Raw genomic sequence first — 22076 nt, forward strand, 5'->3', positions numbered from 1 at the left:
AAGGACCAGTGTCCATCCATCCACACCCTCAGATATTTTGCTGCTGGGCTAGGGTACACAGTTACTTCCCCCACCCGGAATTGAATGGGACTTAATTTCCGACGCCCTGTCATAACTACTATCTTTACTTTGCCATCAGTCAGATGCAGTCCATTCGCAGACAACCATCTCTTCACCTGATTGACCACTCCTTCTCCTACGGCCATCAGTTCTGCTTCTGTGTCACTAACTAGCACCAGTGTTAGGTCATCTGAAAATGCAACCAGCATGACCCCCTCCGGATAGTCCTGCCTTAATATTCCATTGAATCCTATGTTCCACAGGGCGGGGCCCAACACTAATCCTTGAGGAACACCCTTCTCAACTGGGAACTTTATCTCACGCTCTTTAGATGACCCAACCACATATCTCTCCTCAAAGTATTGCTGGACTATTCTCTTTAAGTAAGGCGGTAACTGCCAATCCTGGAGTTCTCGAATCCATTCATTGGCCAATGCCAAGTTCATAGCTGGCAAGCTTTTTTTTTCTGGTACTGACTGTACCGCAATTACCACAACCTCCGGAGGGATCCCATAAGGGTCCGGACTCTTACCACCCTTAATTGTTTTGGCAGCCTCGAGTAGTTCAAGGTAAACAGGACTATTTCATCCACTACTATCTCATCTCTGAAGTGGCCTCAACCTTGAGGAAACACCCGCATACCTTCCTTATCAGGTTTGCTTTGGATAAAACTAGTACTTTTCTGCCGAACCTCTTGGTTACAGTTCTGTATGTATCACCCTAGGGATCCTCTTCAACCAACTCACATAAGTGTTGCCATTTGCTTTGCTTGGCTTTCATTATGGTCCTCCTGAACCCTTTCCTGAGTTCACACAGTTGGTACAGCTCCTCGTCTATGTCCTTATCTCTTCGCTGCACCCATTGTAGCCGGCCGGTGATACATCTCTTCCTGAGGTCTGATAACTCTGGGGACCACTACTAGACTTCTCTGTGTCCAGGAATTACATCTAGGGTAGGGATGTCTCCCATTTCCCTACCTGTTCATTGTACCACTTCTGTTAGGATGTTCAAGTCGACGCCTTCATAATCCCCAAGTTCGGTTCCAATCGCAGCCTTGAATGGTTAACTCTGATATGATCGAATCTTGGTCTTCTCATGTTTGTCCCTCTGCTCAGGGTGGGTCTGCCAACTTCATAGCTTATTAAGTGGTGATCACTGAGGGTCTCCTTCTCTAACACCTCCCAGTTCATGAACCACCTCATGCTGTTGACATAGTGAAGATCCACAGAGGCCATCGCATCTTCTAGAACTCTACCTCTCTTGCTGACCTCCAAACTACCCCAAGTCCTGGACTTGGAATTGAAGTCACCTCCAACAACGACTTCCTTTGCCCTCCACTTCCTTAATATTCTCAACCAATTCGTTGACCATTCTCTCAAAAACTAGGTGCTCAAACACCGTAGACTAGCTTCACTAGTTCTATCCACACATAGCATGAACCTGTGCTCATGCTGTAAACTAGCTCATTGAAATGACCAATATTGCTACATCAGCATTGGATGCCGCCATCCATTTGTTGTCTGTGATAGTCCTACAGTCAGCCTCGCTGACCACTATAATATCTGTGCATTGCTGGATTGTGACCTTCCAGCACACATCAATGGCCATCCATGACCCCCACTCATACTCATCTTTTTAAACACAAATGTTTGAATAAAAGGGAAGGATGATTTTCATTTTTAAAAAAGTGTGTTTTTACTATATTGACAAAAAATCAATAAGCAATTGAGAACTGGCTATAACACATGCATAATTGAAAATAGAGAACAAATTTATAATTTTGTATAAGATTTTTGTACAGTACAACATGAACAGGGAAACACCAAATATTATTTACCTAGAGGTATGCAATTCCCCCAAAAAAAAGTGTTTGACAAAGAGATTAAAAAGTATATCATATATCATATATTTAATTTTTCTTCTGTAAAAATTTTAACAATGTTAAATAAATGTGAAAATATCAGAAAACCACTTTTACTCAGAAGGGAGCAAAGCTCTGTTTAAAGTTTAAAAAAATTATTCAGTCAGAATTTGTTACAGATTGTATGGATTTTATTTTGTCAATTTTCAAGTAATTGATCAAATGGAAAGAACATGAGAAAACATGAAACTGTTTTTAATCAAGAGAACTGCTTCCTTCAGGGACGTTTTGAAATGCCTATAATTTCCTACCGTGTGTAGCTAAATCTGAGGATTGTTTCTTAATATATACAATTACAAATTGATTAATGGACAAAATTATAAAGTTTTAGAAATCATCCTTATTGTAGAAGATTATAAAGGAAAACTACCAACTTTAAAAATTTTAACATACAAACAAAAATGTCAATTTTATTCATTTAAATTCATGCACCATTGGAATTTTTAAATATGAGAAATAAGCAGCACAGGTTCGAGCTCCTCTTTTACTCGGAGTATAACATTGTTTATTCAAACAGCCAGTCCCAAAATTGAGTAAAAAAATGTCAAATGTAGCACTGAAAAATAGGCCATTTTGGTAGACTTTGCATGGAATTTATATTCTTCTCAGTGATACAAACCACTCTTCACTTTCTATAAAAAGTCTGATTTGAAGTTTGTTACTCTTGGGACTACTGCAATATGTGCTTGATGTGCAAAAGAAGGCTATGACTGAATGCCAGGAAGAAAAAAATGTGTTAACTGTAAGGGATCAAATTCAGCTTGCTCATGAGATTGCCCAACTTTTAAAGAAAAGGAGACGATTTTCAAAATTTGTACCAATCAGAAACTATCATTTACGGCCACATTAAAAGAGTATAAAATAATGCTAAATTTCTGCAACCTAGTAAAAACAACGTCTCTTTTGCAGCAGCTATATCAAAGCAAACTCTTACAAATGTGGAGAATCAACAGTGCGGATCCTGCAGTGAATGAAATAGCTTGTTCAGGTTTTATCTGATCAGGTCGCCTCACTCAAAACCATTATTTCAGAGCTAACAAAGAATACAAGCAAGAAAAAAGTGTTATTGATGGAAAGACCAACAGTGGTTTATTGAAAACCACTTTAAATGGTACACCACTAAATAAAATTTTCACTGCACCAACACAGCAAACTACCAATATCCCTATTAAGGGATCAACCTAAAAATTGTCACCTGTATGGTATCTTTGGCCTCCCAGGCTTCCAAGTCCCTACCACCATCTTGGGATCTCTTTGAGAATATAGAGGCCGATGAAGTGTCTGAAGAAGCAAAGCACTTCCTAAAAGTTATGAACAGTAAAAAGAAAAACTGGATTGTATTTGACAAATAATATGCACACAGTTCTGTTATAACAGGAGAGAGTATTTATAGGTACAAAATTTATTCAATGGAATGTTTGCAATATCCGTTCCTCCAAAATAATAGTAAGATTAAAAGTGGTACAAAAAAACTGCAGTTTGAACTAGCTGAGTTCGGTTTTACGTTGCCTTTTTTGAACACAGATTATTAAAATCTATACTGTAATTCAGAGAGTAGTGAACAAAAATATAATCACTAATAGTTTTCTGTATAAAGAAGATCCAATAAAGGAATTGAAAGAAAAATTTGAGAGGAGTAATAATCTACAGGGAGAATATAAAATTGACAGGATTTTCTGATGACTTAAAGAGGTTATGATTATCTAAATTATTAGGTATAACTGTTAAGCTATATTATAATTATTTCTATACTATGTTACTCACCTAGTTGGTTCATCAAGGAATATTATTGGTGGATTATTTATTAACTCAAGTGCAATTGATAACCTTTTTCTCTGTCCACCTGACAATGATTCGGTTCTTGTATTTTTACAATCTGTTAATCCTAGAGTTCCCAATATATCACTAACCTAAAAAGTGGTAAAAAAGCAATAGATATAAAAAAAAACTGTGACAATAATATAAATGCTGGTATAATCACTAAAAAGAATAACACACATCTTCAAATCAAAAAATTATTCAGTTGATGGGTTTAACCAAATTTTAAATATGGATAAAACCGTTCAATTCTGCTTTTTAGATAGATGTAAGATTGGTAATCATGTACATAGAATTTTCATTAATGATAACCAATAGTATTCCTGTTGCCTATAAAACAAAATTTCTGAATGCTTTGTTACATGACAAATTACTTTAGGATGATCAAATTTATATTGTTAAAAAATAAAATAAAATTATTTTTGTTTTGAAACCCCTTAATAAAAGCTAAGCTTGTCAGCTGTTAAATATTTATTGTGCTTAGATTATATTCTCATCTCTTAAGTGACATAAAAAATTATTCTCATCTCTTATATGACATCTCTTAAGTTTCCTAAAAAATTAGAATGATTATTTCAAAATACAAAAATGGACTTTCAGATCATTGTTTAGCACTCGTTAAGTATGAATCATTTAAACCAATATTTAGAAAATTAATAATGTTAACTTATACCTTTGTTTATGTTTATGAATACTGAATTACTACTAAACAGATTAGCAAAAGTAGCTTTCCTAAAAACAAGTAATTTATCCAAAAAAATAGCAATGTCTATCCAACTGTGTTTAACCAGGTATTTGAAACTCAACATAATACTTTTGCTCATAACAGACCTTGTTCTCCTTTCATTTTTAATAAATTATTGCCTTTAGAGAAATCTTTTCAAAAATTTATTTAAAAAATCAAACAATTTTCTTTTACAGAAAAACAATACTGCTTTGTCAATGAATTTTTAAATATTAATTAAAAAGTATTCAAAAAAATCATTTATTTTCTGCATGATGTTTAACATGTACATAATAAGTATGTGCTGAGATAATTTTCTTTGAAGCCTCTCAAGTTGGAAATTTTGTAGTTATTTTTTATATTTAGTGTCTTCATTTATTTACCTTAGCATTATTTCATATATTTACATTATAAATGATTAGTATAGACTTTAATTGCATCTATTTTTTATATTGTAATTGACTGTATATTATTCTACGATGCTGATCTATTCAAGATTTTACCATAGTTTCCCTTGATCCAGCCAGGCAAATACTGGAGCAGTTCCTTCTTTTTATCCATTATGTAGCAGATCTAGTGATTCCTGATGTAATCTAAATGATGATTTATTTTTAAGTAGCAATCAGAAAAAAGATTTATTTATTTATTTCTGTATCTATTGTAACATATCTATGACTGAATATCAGATGTTTTATATTCTGCAGCTCTCATGACACCCACAATTCCTAACAAAGCCTAGTAAATAGTTGCTTATAACAAAAATATGTTAAAAAATAGATCATAAATTAAATTTTCAACAACTTTAAAGTTCTAAAAGAGAATATATAAAAATTAATTTTTCTAATACTTCAGAGGTACAGCCAGGTCCAGCTATCAGTTTTTAGTGAAGAGATGGAATCAAAGTAGATATATAACATCTTAGGTTCAATAGATCAGATGTTTCATTACTCAGTACACAACTGGAAATCATAGCACAAGCTGGGAGACTGATTTGGATAAAATATGGCACGATGATTTCTAAACATGGGACACTGATGTTTAATTTTAGTCACACTTTTACCTACGCCAGAGAAATATGGACCTTGTGAGACCTGTCTACATAATGTTTACTCAAAGTAGAATATTTTATTTTATAGGTCATGCCTCTTAGAAGGCTCTTGCACACCTTTGTTTTGTGTTTGTCCTGTCAGATAACTAAAAAACTTAAAAAACTTAACTTAAAAAAGAGGGCAAAAAACATTTTTACATTATTTCATGTATAGTAGAGAAAATATCCTTGTTTATTGGCTAAAATAAGTCAGATATCTAAAAAAAATATGTTTTTTTTTTCAAATTTAGAAGCATTTGCTTACGGGGATGGGTTAGTTTATACTTAAGACTAATTAAGGATCTTGATAATGGTTTATCATTAGATTCTGAGATTTTGCACAGTAAACTAGGTTTCAAAATGTAGCAATGTTTATATTGTAAAAATTATATTGCAAATATTTTATTGTAAAAATTTTGAGTCAGATAGATTAGGTTAGCCAAATGTATGGAGTGTCTTGTTTTATGGAAATGAAGCATTGGTGATGAAGAAGAGGAGAGGGGACTGAATCAAGACTTTTGAGATGTGGATATGGAAAAGAATGAAGAAAATAAGATAGACTAATAAAGCAAGAGATGAGAAAATATTGAAAAGGATTAAAGAAAAAAAAGAGTATTTAAGTAGGAAGGACACAAAAAAAGGAAACTGGTTAGGACATGTGGTTAGAGAAAGTGGAATCTTGACAACTACATTGGAATGGTCAGTAGAAGAAGAAGAAGGATGAAGGATGAAAGAATAGATGAGGTGAAGACTGGAAACTACAAGAGGATGAAGGAGAAGGCATGGGACAGAAATGGATGGAGGCAGCAATGGCATAAGGGATATCCTGCCAGACAGAATAGCAGTTGATGATGATGAAACAAGGGGATGGAGTAATTTACATATAGAGCTAATTTTACACCTTAATAATGATTTTCTGTTCAAAATTGAAGTGAAAAAATGCCAAATTCACAAGTTATTAAAGCTAAGGGATTATTAATAACTTTCTTCTAAATAGTAGTCTCGTGAGGGCTTCACCCTTGGCAGCTTTTTTAATTTACAAAGAATTTTTAAATTTTACTAAATTGCCACAGATCTTTATGAAATATGAAAACAAACAGAACAGTGCAAAAAGGTTTAAGTATCAACAGATTTTTACTATAAGTTCCAAGTTTATAGATGTATGAAACTATTATGTTAATAAAAAAGTTTAGCTTTAAAAAAAGTATTTCTGTGATCATAGTACTAAAGTACTCATATTGAACAATATAATTTTAAGAGACCTCTATTAGATACAGAAAAGATATGTTGGTATGATATGTTCAAAAACGTTTTTCTGTTGAAACATATGTTCACTAATACATAAGCCCAAGCACAGCTTCATTGTAATAAATCAAACAAACATTTTCAAACAATTTTGAAAGCATTTTAATTATGTTTAAGATTCAGCTCAATAACCGTCAACTCCCAAGATTCCTATTGCAGTGGACTAAATCAATGTAAAATTCATTAAGTACAGATTTCAGATAAAAGGTAGTATCTGATGATGTTTATATATGGAAAGGTATATTTTAGATAACATTCTTTTCATTTATTAGGAGGAGATTTTTAAAGAAGCTGTGGATGATGTTATCAAAGAAAATAAGAGAGTATCATCAATAAATTAAGGTACATAGATAACTGAGTATTAACAAATGATAACTTAGAAGGATTGCAGGTGCTATTACATGAAAATAAAAGATGGGAATGGCTATTACGGATTTAAACATTAAGAAGACAAAATAACTGGTGGTAAATGAATAATGAATTCATATTAACGACCTCTTTATTGATAGTATTACTTTCAGATGGGTGTTAGGTTAAATACACTGGGGATGCTGGTTATATGGTGGTCAAGGTAAATTCTAAGAACTAAAGAATAGAATAGAAAAAGCCAGATCAGTTTATGTTGATTTTCTTAAGCAGACAAAATTTAAATTTAAGTTCAAGGAAGAGAATGATAAGTGATATATTTTTTCTCTACTCCTGTATGTCATTTAATCTTTGACTTTATCAAAAGCATCATCAAACAGAATTGGGGTCTTTAAGATCTGGATCTATTGATGACCACTGAAGATTAGTTAAAAGGTAATGTTAGTAATGAGAATATACTTGCAATGGATATTAGCACAAGGATAGTTAAAATTGTTAAGAGGAGAAAATTGAAGTAATTTCCATATATGAAATCCAGAGAAATATTAATATTATAATATCCATATACATACGTCCAGAGAAATGGCTTCCATGACACAAACTTCAAGGGAAAATCATGGGAAACTGAGGTCCAGCTAGGTGGAGAATTTCATGATTGAAGAATTTAAGGGAGCAGATTTCTGGGACTGACCAGTTCTTTATTATAATCATTTCTAGATGCAGTTAGTTGTAATTGCTGAAATTTAGCTGATGTTTGTTAATAGTTATGGTACATAAATGAAAAGAAGAATAAAATATTATAAAAATGAAAAATCAATCAAAAGATCATTAAACATGTTTTTAATTGATAATGGATATTATTCAATCTATGAATTTTTTCCTTAATAAAATTACATTTATTAAAACATGAGATTTTGCTCATAAAAAACATCCTACTTGTTTCATCTTCTGTATATATAAAAATGAATGTTTGTTTGTCCTGCATGCATTCCTCTACCATTCACCTGATTGCAATGAAACTTTGGTGAGTTGTGCGCATGCCTGTGAAGGTTTCTGAATTAGTTTGGACCCACTAGGTAGTGCTGGGGTAGAGATATTTCAAAAAATTGTATTTATTTTTCGATTTGGCTCATATTCAGAATGTGTGTTACTTACATGGAAAGAAATACCTCTTCAAAGAATTGACCCATTAGATGGCACTGTGTTGAGATATCTGGAAAAATTGTATATGTGGTCCAATTTAGCTCATATTCATAATATATATTAGTTACGTGAAAATAAAAAGTTTTGCAAAAACTACACCTGCTAGGCGGCGTCATGTCAAGATATTTACAAAACAAACAAATAAATACACAAGCAGACTATTTTCTTTATATAAATGAAAATTAAAACCTGGAGATCTTGCAGGCAAAAGTATTTAAGCTTTGACACTTTTTCTTAAGTGGTCAGAAAAAGGACTGTGAAAAAATGTGAATAAAGTGTAAAAAATAAATAAAAAAATGTTTAACAAACTTGCATACAGTTGCATAATTAAGATAATAAGATTTTATTAAAAATTTTTGAGTTGTGTGCATGCCCACAAAGGTTTCTGAATTAATTTGGACCCGCTAGGTGGTGCTGGGGTTGAGATAATTTGAAAAATTGTATTTATGGTCCAATTTGGTGCATATGTGTCCAAAATGACAAAATATTGGTCAACACTCAATTAATCACATGTAATCCCATATAGTAAGGGCAAAGTCACAATGGAGATGCTAGTATAATATGAAAGAGAAAAATGATTCATAAATCTCAGAATGTAACTCCTAACAACCATTACATTTGTTTAAAACATGCCTTTCAATGTATAACAATAAAAAAGTAATAGATATGTATGCTTGATGAACACAGAATTTCTTTGTCATATGAAATCAAGAGTTTTAAGTCTAACATCCTTTATTACTAATCTGAATTAGTAGAAGTTAATAAATAATAATACTTTTCTTAGCAAAATAAATTCAGTCATAAAAAATATAAGTTTTAATTTAAAAAAATTAATTTAGATGTCAGTCAATGGATTAATAACAATTCTTAATGATTTATTTCTCTATAACACAAAGAAATAAGTGGTAAGAGAAATATGACAAAAATCAGTAAAGACCTTGACCCCATAATGCACACATTAACATTTTGCATTGAATTTAACAACTTAATAAAATGTTTTAAAAAGTTATCACTTTGTTTTTAAAGTGTATAAAGTAAATAATAAATTCATTTATACCACAATATGTCTTTGTTTACGACTACACCCAGATGGTAGTTTTAAGAGTGCCGCAAAACACATCATTTCATGTAAAGTTAACATAGGTTGTAGTAAATCTTCTTGGGTTATATAACATGATAATTTTCGAAATTTTCGTTCATCTCTTGGTTGTCCATTCACTTTTAAATGACCAGTAACTCCAGCAGATCTGGAAAACGATTATGAATTTGTTACACAATTAACTAAATTTTCAAAAGTAGTAATGTATAGCTAATATTCAAAATATAGAAATTAACATGTGATGGATAAATGAAATTAAAAAAATATGTTTTTAAAATATTATGCAATAATAATATTTTACATATTTACTTAATACAGGTGGATGTCTTAATTACAATTACTGGAGTTTTAGGTAAGACACAGAAAGTTGAATAGAAAATTATCATAAAACAAACTTCACAGCATTTTAGCAAAAAACATTATTACTACAAAAAATTAAGTAAACAGTATTATTAATTAAATCATAATGATGAGTAAACCAATGGAAAAAATTATCAGTTAACTACTGATAACTGATAATTATCAGTTAACTACAGTTGTCAAGTAATTTACTTATTTTTAACACAACTTTGACTAGAAAGTTCTACAAGGAGAGGAAGAGACAGGAAACTTAACATACTACCTGATAATTTAATACCCTAACATGTACTAAGGATATTTTTGATTGAATGAAGTGAGATTTTTATTAACTTACCTCTGATATTTCATTTGTTTGTGATCTATTTTTGGAAAAATTATTTTTTCAATTTTTGAATTTTTCCAATGTGTAACAATTATCCATAAATATTCTGTTTAATAAATGTGTGATGATGGGAAAGTTTATGTTGCCAAGACAGTTTTGTTGTAGTGAACATGTGATCTCTCCTCTTCTAATTCAATTTCTGACATCATCCATCATTTCATCTGTTCTTTAATAGCTATATGTAAGGTAAATCAGTTTTACAAGTTTTACTTTATCTTTAAGCTTAATAATTATCTTTGAAATCGTTCTTCTGCTACTGCATGTCTTTCTTATTATATTACTAAATACTTAATCTTACATTTGTTTTCAGTAAGCTTATATTTATTACAATCTGCTTGGACATGTTATTAATGAAAAAAAAAAATTGTAAATAAAGCACGGTAATATCACTGCTAATGAGGTGTTTCCACTGAAACACCTCATCAGCAGTCATTAATCAGTGATATATGATGTCAATGAAAACAGTACTAATGCTATTGTTGACAAAGTAAGCTTATTTTTGCTGTTGGCCAAAAATCTTCTGCAGTCAATTATGACTGATAAGTTTGTTTTGAACTTTAATTTTATAAATTTAATTTCTGTTATAAATCTGAATATCTGAATATAATACTATAAAATGAGTGAATTCTAATGTTCATAGAACTACTATAAACAGTTATATTTTAAGATTTTAAAGTAAATTGTTAAAACTGTTTCTGAGAAAATCAAATTTAAAAAATGTTTCACACTTACCAGAACTAAAAAGTTTGGATTAAAAGTGTAAAATTTGTTTTGCCTATTAGATATAGTTTTGATATTTCACTAAATAAAATTAAAACAAATTTGTTCAAGAAGTTTAGTAATTAGGGATGGTTTAAACCTGGAAAGAAAAACAAATTTTCCATGTTTTTGTCCATGATTGTCAACACTGAAAATTATATAAAATATTAATGTTTTAACAACATAGAATTCAAGTTATTAAATCTAACATTTTAAAAATATATGTCAAAAACTTTCATTTGCTTTTGTGGCTGTCTTCATTTATTGTTACTGAATGTGGTTACAAAAGAGCATTATAAAATAAGTTGTTAAAAGATTAAATTTAATAAACCTCTGTTTATTAACTTGATTTTTTTTTAAATTATTTTTTGGATTTAGAGATCCCAAAACTTCTATATCCAAAAAAATCTTGAACATAATTTTACATCAATGGAATTTTTTCTTTTACATATACTTAATAAAAAATAGAAAGGAAAAACAATTCCCATAGTAGTAGGATTTTATTATAAAAAAAAGAGACTAAAATAATTTTTCTACATATTCCACACAGGTGGTTCTTGATATAAAATGGTTTCAAAACAGAATTAGTCAGTCTTAAGAAAATAGCAATGTAGAATCGGGTAGAAAGGGAAGGCAGAAAGGTAACAGAGAAAGAATAGGAGGATAAATTTGAACATTTATTGACAGGAGTCCAATCTCTAAATAGCTGAAAGGAATGCATTGTGTCCATACTGTAATGAGTAAGTGCATTTGTATTAAGAAAGGCGTAACTAGAACTGAATTTATTGTGGTAGTTATTCACTGACTGAAATGCACGCTGTATTTATGTTGTTATTGAAATGTTGATTATTTTTGTTGAATAATACAGTTACTGGTAATATTAAATAAGTTACCTTATCCTTGTGTTTATATTTATGAATACACAATCTTTGCTAAAAAAAAGTAGTAGTTTATTCTTAAAAAAAAAATTACAATATCCACCTACATCAAACCAAACAATAGGTACTTCCAACAATCTTTACTCAACAATACTTTGGCATATGAAAAAATACATTATTATGGTTTCAGCGCCTTTTTCAATAAGTTACCTAACAATTTAAAATTTCTTCTCATAAACTTATTTAAAATATAATTAAAAAATTTTCTTTTACAAAAAAAATATTAACTTTACGATAATTTTGTTTTTATTTTTTATCATATGGTGCATATATTTTTTATTAAAACACAATAAAATTTTAATTATTATCTTGCAATACATTTGTCCATAGGATCTTTAATATGTATTATTGTGGTGTGATGTTATGTGTTTTTTGTATATAAGAGTGATGAAACGTAATGTGAATAATTTTCATTCCTTGATGATGCTGAACATTTATGTGGTGAAACATGTAGGAAATTCCTCTAATAAATGTTTGGTAAGACAATAATTAAAATTATATATGAGTTTTAGTAAAATGTAAAAAAATATTATCAATGTATTTTAAATAGTACTAATCAAATAATTAAAAAAGATACCTTCATATACCTTAACATTAAGGGTCATGTATTTACATTTAAAAAAAATTATACAGACCTAATCTCATCTATTTTTCATCTTTAATTAATTGTATATTCTTTGATGCTGCTCTGATCAAAACGTTTTTTTTATATTTTCCCTTGATCAAATGTTGGAGCAGCTTTCTTTTTTTATCAGTGGAGTCACATATCTATCTATTCCTGATATGATCTATATTGTGTACCAATCAAAATAAAAGATTTATTTATGTCATATACTATTATACTTCTTGAAGTATACCTCGATTATCCTTTTCATACTGCAACCATTTGAAACTTGTACTGAGTAATATGTAACATAATTATTTAGGAATGATAATAATTAATAAAAAAACAATCATAATCCTTTATAAAATAATTATAAAATCCACTTACATAGGAAATTTCCTTCAGTAGACACAACTAGAGAATTCTTTGAATAAAATGCAACTTTACCCAATCATATTTTATACTATGTTACTCTGACTGGTTAGCAGTTTAACAATTTATATCTGAGTTACTAGCTCGTGAAACTCTAATAATCAGGTATTCTGTTAAAATTCCAAAATTTATTTTGTTGTAGGCTTATATTTTTGCTATAAAATTCAGTAAACATTTTTACAGGTTTCAAATGTTTACCTAATTTTTACTTGCCTGGCTACATAGTTATACAGTATTCTTTATAAGGGAAAATATGGTAATCAGGTCAGAGTTTGCATGTCAATATTTTTTTTACAAATCTTGACATTGCATAACCACCTTTGACCAAAATACACAATTTTAACCTTAAAAAATTACAGAAGGATTTAATATGTATATGTACAAAGTATGTTGGCCTACTCTTGCTTGAGTATCTTTAGATTTGATGAACTGATTTGAATGAAATTTGACACAATGATTTCTGTATGGTATTGATGATGTTAAAATTTTGTTTACAACTGGGAATAGCAGGTAGATATATACAGGCCTTATGGGTACCATACTTAAAAATTTTACTCAAAGGTAACAAAGGTAATTTGTTCACATAATTTAATATCCCTTAGCCAAGAAACTTTCTGATGGTATTTGAATTAATCCACCTCCCTCCCGCCATAAGAAAGAAGGAAAAGGTTTTTTTTTTTGTCGTGTCTTAGCTGTAAATCAAATTCATGTGCTATTTATATAATTCCATCATATTTTTATCCCTTTGATTATGCATTAGGGTGATTTCATTCAGGAACAAAGATAATAAGCATAATTTTTTTTGTTCTATTCAATTTTCCTCTTAAATAGTAATCTGTTGCGGGAAAAGTCCTCTGTACCTAAAGTTTGTAACTCTGCCAGCTTTTTTTAAAATTTATTTTATAAAATGAATACAAAATTAATAAATTCCAAAATTTTTGAGAAAATTTATCAAAAATAATATTATTCATTTAAAAGTATGCTTTACTATTAATTTAATAAAATTTTAATTATTTAATAATTGTATCAATATTTTTGCTCTTACCTGTATCCTGATATTGCATTAAGAAGTGAACTTTTTCCGGCACCAGAAGGTCCTAGTATAGCTGATAATTGCCCTGCCTTAAATCTTCCACTGACTTCTTTTATGATTTTTCTCCCAGAATCTGTAAAAAGAGAAATAAATAATTTTTGCAAATCTACAACTTTATTTTTAAACACAAAATATTGTGTTTTGGCTGGGTGTGTGTTGTTTTTTACCAATTTTTTGAAGAAAAGTACGGTATTACTTTCGGTCGTATTGTGGGAGTTGTGGGAGGGGGAGTGAAAATGAATTTTCTTTATGATTTTAGATGAGAGGAGTACAAAAATACCAATTACTCAGTAAAAGGGTCCTTATATATATAATATATATTACAACCTGTAATTTATTTATTTTTAATACTTAATTGCACTTAATATACTTAATTTATATGCCAAACAACACAAATTACATATCCTATGATATTTCACTGAATAATTACGACAGATAAACTAAAGTGAGATAGTTAAGAATTTTAACTTAAAAACTTGTAATTATATAATCATTGCTTAATTGATATTGTCATTAAACGACTCTTTTTTTTTTGTTAACGATTACGTGTTAATGAACTATGACCTAATGATTTATAATGATCATCGTGTTCACTGAACAACTGATTTGAAGTTATGATTACTAGGGTACTTAAAATTGGTGCAGAGATTTTTTGTAAGTAATTTCTTAACAATGCCGAGAACATTGCATGATTTATATAGAACTGGGAATCAACCTGCTACATTTATTTATTTTAAGATGAATATATTAAATTTTGAAGGTAATGAATGTACTTGGAAACAGACTGTCACAGCGTTTAAATGTCAAAATCATTGAACGAAAGATAGTATGATACAAGTGCGGGTGTGTATAAGTGAGATTGGTAGTACTATACCATATAGTACTACCATAACACAGTGAGTATCACTATACTACCATATCAAACCACTATATTACGGTGAGTATAGTACTGTATATGGGGATTATGGTGGTGTTAACTAAAACTATGGATGGACTGAGTATGTGGGATGTTGAATAGGACAGTGTGATTGGATGAGGATACTTGGGGAGGCGCTTACAAAGCAACTGTGGACAAGTCTGGGCGGCCTGCTGTACCTCTTTCTAATGAGGAGGCACGACGAATGACTTCAGAGTTTTTTCCGGCGGTGGAATCTGAATGGCGTGAGATGCAAGCAGAGCAGACTGCTAAATTTATGGTCGACGAACTCAACAGCGCCATCATTAAATTACATCCTGATAAAATTCCGGGACCGGATCGGGTTCCAGGGGCAATTGTAAAGACGTTGGTGAAAAGACACCCATGGGCCGTACTAGACGCGTTTAACCAGGTTATGGAGGTAGCACAATTCCCAAGTTGCTGGAAAGAAACCAGGATTGTTCTAATACCTAAACAGATAGATGCTCATCCTGACCAGAAAACCTATAGGCCTATTAGCTTCTTGAACACCCTGGGAAAGCTATTTGAAAAGCTATTAATGGACAGATTATGCCCATAATCTGGTGGGGACAGCCCACCAGGGCTGTCCCCACCACAGTTCGGTTTTGTGAGATGGGGAGGTCCCCGGTTGATGCTCTGAACTACGTTATGGGTTGGGGCGGAGATAGATCTGCTGGTTCCTTGTATCGGAGGAGGATCCCGTTAATGGTCCTCCTGGACGTCAGAAACGCTTTTGGAAGCTTGCTCTGGCCGATCATAATAGATGCACTTGCTGGGAAGAACGTCAGTGGCTATCTAAAGTGTATAGTAAATGGCTATCTTCGTGAGAGGAAGGTCTATATCAGCACGGAAGGCGGCGATGTCGGCGTAGACATGTTCGGGGGGTTCAGCAGGGATCGGTCCTTGGGCCGCTCCTGTGGAACTTCGCGTTTGACGGTGTGTTGAAATTGCGGAATGAAGATGACGTGTACCTAATAGCCTATGCTGACGATTTGGCTTTTTGGTTGCTGGATATACCGAGCAGGAAGTAGAAGAAACAGCGGTGGTTACGATTAAAAAATTAGGAGCTGGTTCGGCGAGAGGGGTTTGCACTTTGAGCCGAATAAGTCTTCAGCTGTTGCATTTACCGGGAGAAGGAGACTTAGGGCCATTAGAGTTCGCATTGGCGACACACTTGTTCCCACATCTAGGAGCGTAAAATACCTGGGCATGCACCTGGAGCATAATAGGCTGTTTAATGCACATCTTAATTCAGTTTCCGAACACGCTGAAGGGGCGATCAGCAAGCTGAGCAGGTTAATAAGCAACCATAGGAGCCCGAGATCATCCAGAAGAAGATTTATATTGACAGTGGTAACATCCATAATTTTTTATGCGGTGCCAGAATGGGCGATTGCTTTTGATAAAAAGAAAAATGTGAACAAAGTAACTGCGCTACAAAGAAGAGTGGCATCAGAATAAATTCCTCTTATAAAACTGAATCAAGAATTGCAACGGAGGTTATTGCTGGCGTATCACATGATAAATTAAGGGCAAGAATGTTATGGAGGGTTTTTAACGGCATGCCTAGGACTGAGGCTAGAAGGTCCTTATTAGAGGAATGGCAAGCAGAGTGGGAGGCTTCCCGCACAGGCAGCTGGACGAAGATAATCATCCCACGTATAGATAGATGGGTGTTAAGGAAATTTGGTGAGATGAGCTTCTACCTGATCCAGTTGCTCACTGTGCATGGTGAATTTGAGGCCTACCTCCACCGATTCGGAAAAAGAGCTTCACCATTATGTAGATATTGTGGTGAGAACGATACTGCCGAACACACTATTTACTACTGTCGTAGGTGGGATGAGAACCGGAGAAACCTCGGGCAACAAAGACTCACGCCAGAAGAGACGATGCCATTCATGTTGACGGCCAGACGCGAATGGAATCTGGTTGTGACTTTGGCGACCAGAATAACTGGTACAAAAGAGAAGGATGCCAGGGACTGGGACGGTGCGTAAGGTTTCGGGTAGGGATTTCTGAGGGCAGCCCCGCTCATGAGATTGTGGATCGCTAGGTGAGCCACTCTCGATGAGTGACCGGGGATCCCTCATGCTTGGGTACTAAAATATCGGAGTCCCGGTCGGCCCCTGGGTCCCTGGGTGAGCCCTGTTTAGAGGCTTGACAAAGTGAAGACCGAGTCCCGATCTGCCAGTGAACGACCACTGTGGGGCACGACTTTGTCGGATCTCATGGGGCCTCGAAAGGTTTGAGGCAAGACACCCACTGAGGTTGTGTAATGCTTTAAAAGCAAGACCAACCTCAGTGGTAAGGGAAAAAAAGAAGCATAGCGAAGCATGCCGGAGAGAATTCCAGCTGCTTATCCTAGAGAACATCATTGGGACTACTCTGCACACCAAACGTTATGGCACGCGATTCCACGATGTCAGTAAAGATCATCCGAATAAAGATGACGGAAGAAGTGCAGGACTTAGTAATTCCTCCTGAATCTTCCTCGGGACTGTGTTCATATTAAAGCAAGTCCGGCCACAAGATGAAACAGCCAAGAACAGAAAGAGAGTAAAAAAACTGTGTTCTAATCAATTTATAATCGATATATATATATATTCTATAGATGTTTATTTCTACTGATTTATTTTATTTTGATATATTGTATCAATTAAACACTCTCTTATAAATTTATTTTTCTAAATTTAAATTTTCATAGTGGTGTAAAATAAATCTTGTATTTGTTATCTAAATTTTCTTAATTGAATTTTTATTAATCCTTGTTTTTGAGATTCTGTAATAATTTTTATTTTCATTTGAAAATCGGAATTTTAATATAATTTTATTTATTTTCAATTTTCTTTAAATTTGAATCTTAAAATAGTCGCTCTGATAAACAATCTAACGTGGTTATGTCTATAACAAATGGTATTTATGTAACGAGTTATTATTGTTCTTTTATTTGTATTTAATAAAGACGTTTATTATTTTATCATTATTGATACACCTGAATTTGAGTTGTAAATTTGTAATTAACTGAAAAAAGTATCAAATTAAAATTTATTGCTTTTTAAAATGTTAAATTTTACTACAGAGTTTAGAATAAAATGTTGTGCAATAAAAAGTAGTAAAACAATGAATCATCAAAAATGAATTAATTAAAAAATATTACATCGAATAATTAAATGTAACTAACTTATCCTCAAATAAAATAGATTAAGAGAAATAGAAAATAGTCTTCTTTATTTGTTTAAAAAAATTTCCTTTGTCTTATTTTAATCAATTCTGAAAATACTTCTATCAAAGAATTATGTTATTTTAATTACTTTTTTATTCATAATAAATAAATCTTTTATTCCGATTAATACATAATAATAAATTATTACCCAAATACTTTCAGATGTAGATATGTTATTAAATGGATAAGAAAGGAACTGTCCACCATTTACTTTGATGGATCATGGAAAACCGTACTAAAACAATGAAAAGAAGGCATAGCAAAATACACAATTAATTTTAAAATAGAAAAAAAAGATGTTTTCATAATCCACATTAATTATTTAAAATATAAAAAAACACATACATAATGTTAAGGTAAATACGTAAAGAGAATAAACATAAAAATAACTACAAAAATAATTCACAATTAAGAAAGTATTTATAAAAATTATTTTTAGCACTTATTTACATACACGTTATGAAAATCAGGCTTTTTAAACAATTTTTAATTAATATTATTTAAACTTCATTATAAAAGAAATATTATTTCTATAAAAGAAACCATTTTAACTGTATTTAAAATAAAATGGGGAGATAAATTTCACTTCCTTGTACAAAGTAAAGGAAGTATTCTGATCGCGAAAATTTCGATTTTCAGATTTCAACGGAAATATCCATTTTGACCATCCCGGAATCCTATTTGACTAGTTTTGGCGTGACGTCTCTTCGTACATACGTATGTATCTCGCATAAATCAAAAACGATTAACCGTGGGATGTTGAAATTTTGAATTTAGGACTGCTGTAATATCTTGTTGGGCATCTCCCCTTATGATGGCAATCGACTGAACCAAAGGTGTCCAAAAAAGCCCAAAATCAAAAGAAATTTGGATTTTGGACTTTTTCTTAATTGCAGTAATAAGTCCTCATCGAGAGCTTTTCAACGATATATCATAAGTGGTACTTATTTTCATTGGTTCCAGAATTATAGCCAAATAAAATTGTAATTAATGAAATATTTGGATCTTACAAGGGAAGGCACATCAGTTCGAATCAGAACCTTTTTTCATCTCCTTTTTTTTAACTTATTTTTTAATTTAAAGATATTGATTTATTAATAATTATTAACACGTGATTGTAAAAAAAAAATTATGAAAAAAATCAGAAGTTATTAGTGAAATAAAATTTTATGTAATTTAAAAAATATAACCAATGTAAGAAACGTATAACAACTTTTTTTTGTCAGCTTTTTTCATCATCTTTGTCTTTAGTTACATAAAAACAATCCTATTATTTGGTTTGTATATAATTACAACGCTTTCCTACGTGAAAAATATGATATATAATTATAAAGTAGATCTAATCGCATCATATTCTCTCTCTTTCTCTTTCCTTTGTATATATGTGTTTATGTAAAAAATAATTATTTATAAAAAAACGCGGTAATGATACAACCAAAATTCTGAAGGTTATTAATTCATTTTTAAATTTAGAAATGTTTTGTTTTTTTTTTTTTTGTTTTTTTCGTTTTTTCGTTTTTTCTTTTTTTTCTTTTAATGCTATTAACTTTAATTGGTTGATAGTTAGCCTCGAAAACTTTGTGCGGTAAAAAAAGTAAAACTTTTGCGCTTAAAGAAATATATTCAATATCTTTTGCGTTGTGTTTAACATTTGTTAAGTTTAAACTACTATATTAAATGGTTTTTCTTGATCTGTGACCGCACTATTGTTTCACACCATAAATTTTTAAATGATTCTTCTTTATTTTTTATGATAATAATAGAAATCTTTGGTCATTAAATAGGAAATGTTCAGCGAATCGATGGAGCTATTGATTAATGCAAACTTCAACATCTTGAGTTGCATGAAATTTATAATTTATCGTTCTACTTATTATTAACGTTGTTGGAATTTCCAAACTCTACAAACGTGTTTTCAAAAAAACATGTTTCGGCCAAAATCCGGGCAAAAAGATTTCGCCTGTATTTCAGCTCTTCCAAAAAAAAGAAGCCTCACCATAATTTTTTTGGACCAAACTTAAGGAGTAAAGTTGTTCATTCCTTATGTAATTTAAGCTCGGAAATAGGATAAAAGAGGTCCCAGAACTGTACTCTCCTCCCTCTATAGTCTTTAAGATATCCGACGTAAAACAAAAAATTCGAAAAACAAGTTTTTGTTAGGTTTGTAGTACAGCTTTGTTAAATGCCATAAATGCGGAATATTTAGTAACAAAACTTGTAGAGAATTTAATTCTTATAAAATAAATTAAGAAGTAAATAAAAACTTTTAAAATCGGGTTTTTAGTTCCTTATACGAAGTAAAGGAAATATTGTGATCGCGAAAAAATTCGGTTTTCGGATTTCAACGGAAATATCCATTTTCATCATCCCTGAATCCATTTTGACTACTTTCTGCGTGACGTCTGTACGTACGTATGTATCTCGCATAAATGAAAAACGATTAACCGTAAGATGTTGAAATATTGGATTTAGGACTGTTGTGATATCTAGTTGTGCACATTCCCTTTTGATTACAACCAACTGAATCAAAAGTGTCCAGAAAAGCCCAAAATCCAAAGAAACTTAGATTTTGGACTTTTTCTTAACTGCAATAATAAGCCCTCATTGACAGCTTTTGAAGGACATATCATAAGTGGTACTTATTTTCATTGGTTCCAGAGTTATAGCCAAATAAAATTTTAATTAATGAAATATTTGTATCTTACAAGAGGAAGGCACATCGGTTCAAATCCGACTTCACCTCCCTTTTTTTAACTTCCTTTTTTTTTAATGTATTGATTTATTAATAAGTGTTAACTTCTGATTGTAAAAAAGTTTTTTAATAAATAATAATTCAATAATAAACATTTTAAAAAAATATCAAAAGTTATTAATGAAATAAAATTTTATGTACTTTTCATTAAAAAAAAGTGTATGTGTAATTTAATAAGCGTACAAGGAAATCACGTGGTGTCCACATCAGATTTTTATTGTAGTAAAACATACGAAAAATAAACAGAAAATCATATTATTCTGTACGCAATTAAGATTATTCTTAATATAGCAAAACAAAAACAAAAAATACATGAAATTATATATGGTAACAGAATAAAAAATCTATTACAGTAATTGTTTGAAATTCTTTCCTTCACAATGTACACAGCACTGCCCGAAGTAAAATATTTCCGGTGGCTTTCCGTATCATCTCAGGTCGTTTCTACAAATTCAATAGCACTTCGTATCTTAATGAGTAACTCTTCTTTAGTGACTTTTTTTGAAACCTATTTTAACCTAATTTATTTATTTATTTATTAACCTAAATGAAATAGTCTAGTGGCGTTAAGTCAGATGATCGTCGTGGACAATCGATAGGTCCACCACATCCAATCCAGTTTAAGAAATTAGCAATCAAGTGATTTCTAGCTACTAAAGAAAAATGTGGGGTTGCACCATCGTGCTGGAAAATCATATGCAATCTAGTTTGTAAAGGTACATCTAAAGGTAAAGGTACAGGCTTCATACTGTACTAGTGCCTGGGCAACGCTGAATATTCTGAATCACTTGATGTTCATCATTAATACGATGATTTTCGTACTTGGTGTTCAACAGAAGACGATGATATTTGAAGTGACCCTTTCGTTTGTAAATGCTGATAAACCGAAGAATATTTTTAAAAATGCTTTGAAAAGAATGTTTATTAGTCCAGAAAGAATAATACGATTTTCAGTCTATTTTTCGTCTGTTTGCTTCAATAAAATCCGATTTTTAAAAGTTTTTTTTTCT

At 31.4% G+C, this 22076-nt stretch overlaps 1 protein-coding gene across 1 annotated transcript in view; it reads right to left on the reverse strand.

Moving 5' to 3' along the window:
• LOC142326150 (ATP-binding cassette subfamily G member 4-like) overlaps window positions 1–22076 on the reverse strand; it is a 179931-nt gene that overhangs the window by 27097 nt on the left and 130758 nt on the right. Inside the window, exons 2-4 of the mRNA XM_075368373.1 lie at window positions 14104–14224; window positions 9542–9731; window positions 3746–3891 (exon numbers count right to left, since the gene is read on the reverse strand). Of these exons, the coding sequence (XP_075224488.1) occupies window positions 3746–3891; window positions 9542–9731; window positions 14104–14224 (457 nt within the window). The remainder of the gene's footprint in view (window positions 1–3745; window positions 3892–9541; window positions 9732–14103; window positions 14225–22076) is intronic.

This window comes from Lycorma delicatula, chromosome 6 (assembly GCF_047948215.1).
Source record: "Lycorma delicatula isolate Av1 chromosome 6, ASM4794821v1, whole genome shotgun sequence".
Lineage (NCBI taxonomy): Eukaryota > Metazoa > Arthropoda > Insecta > Hemiptera > Fulgoridae > Lycorma > Lycorma delicatula.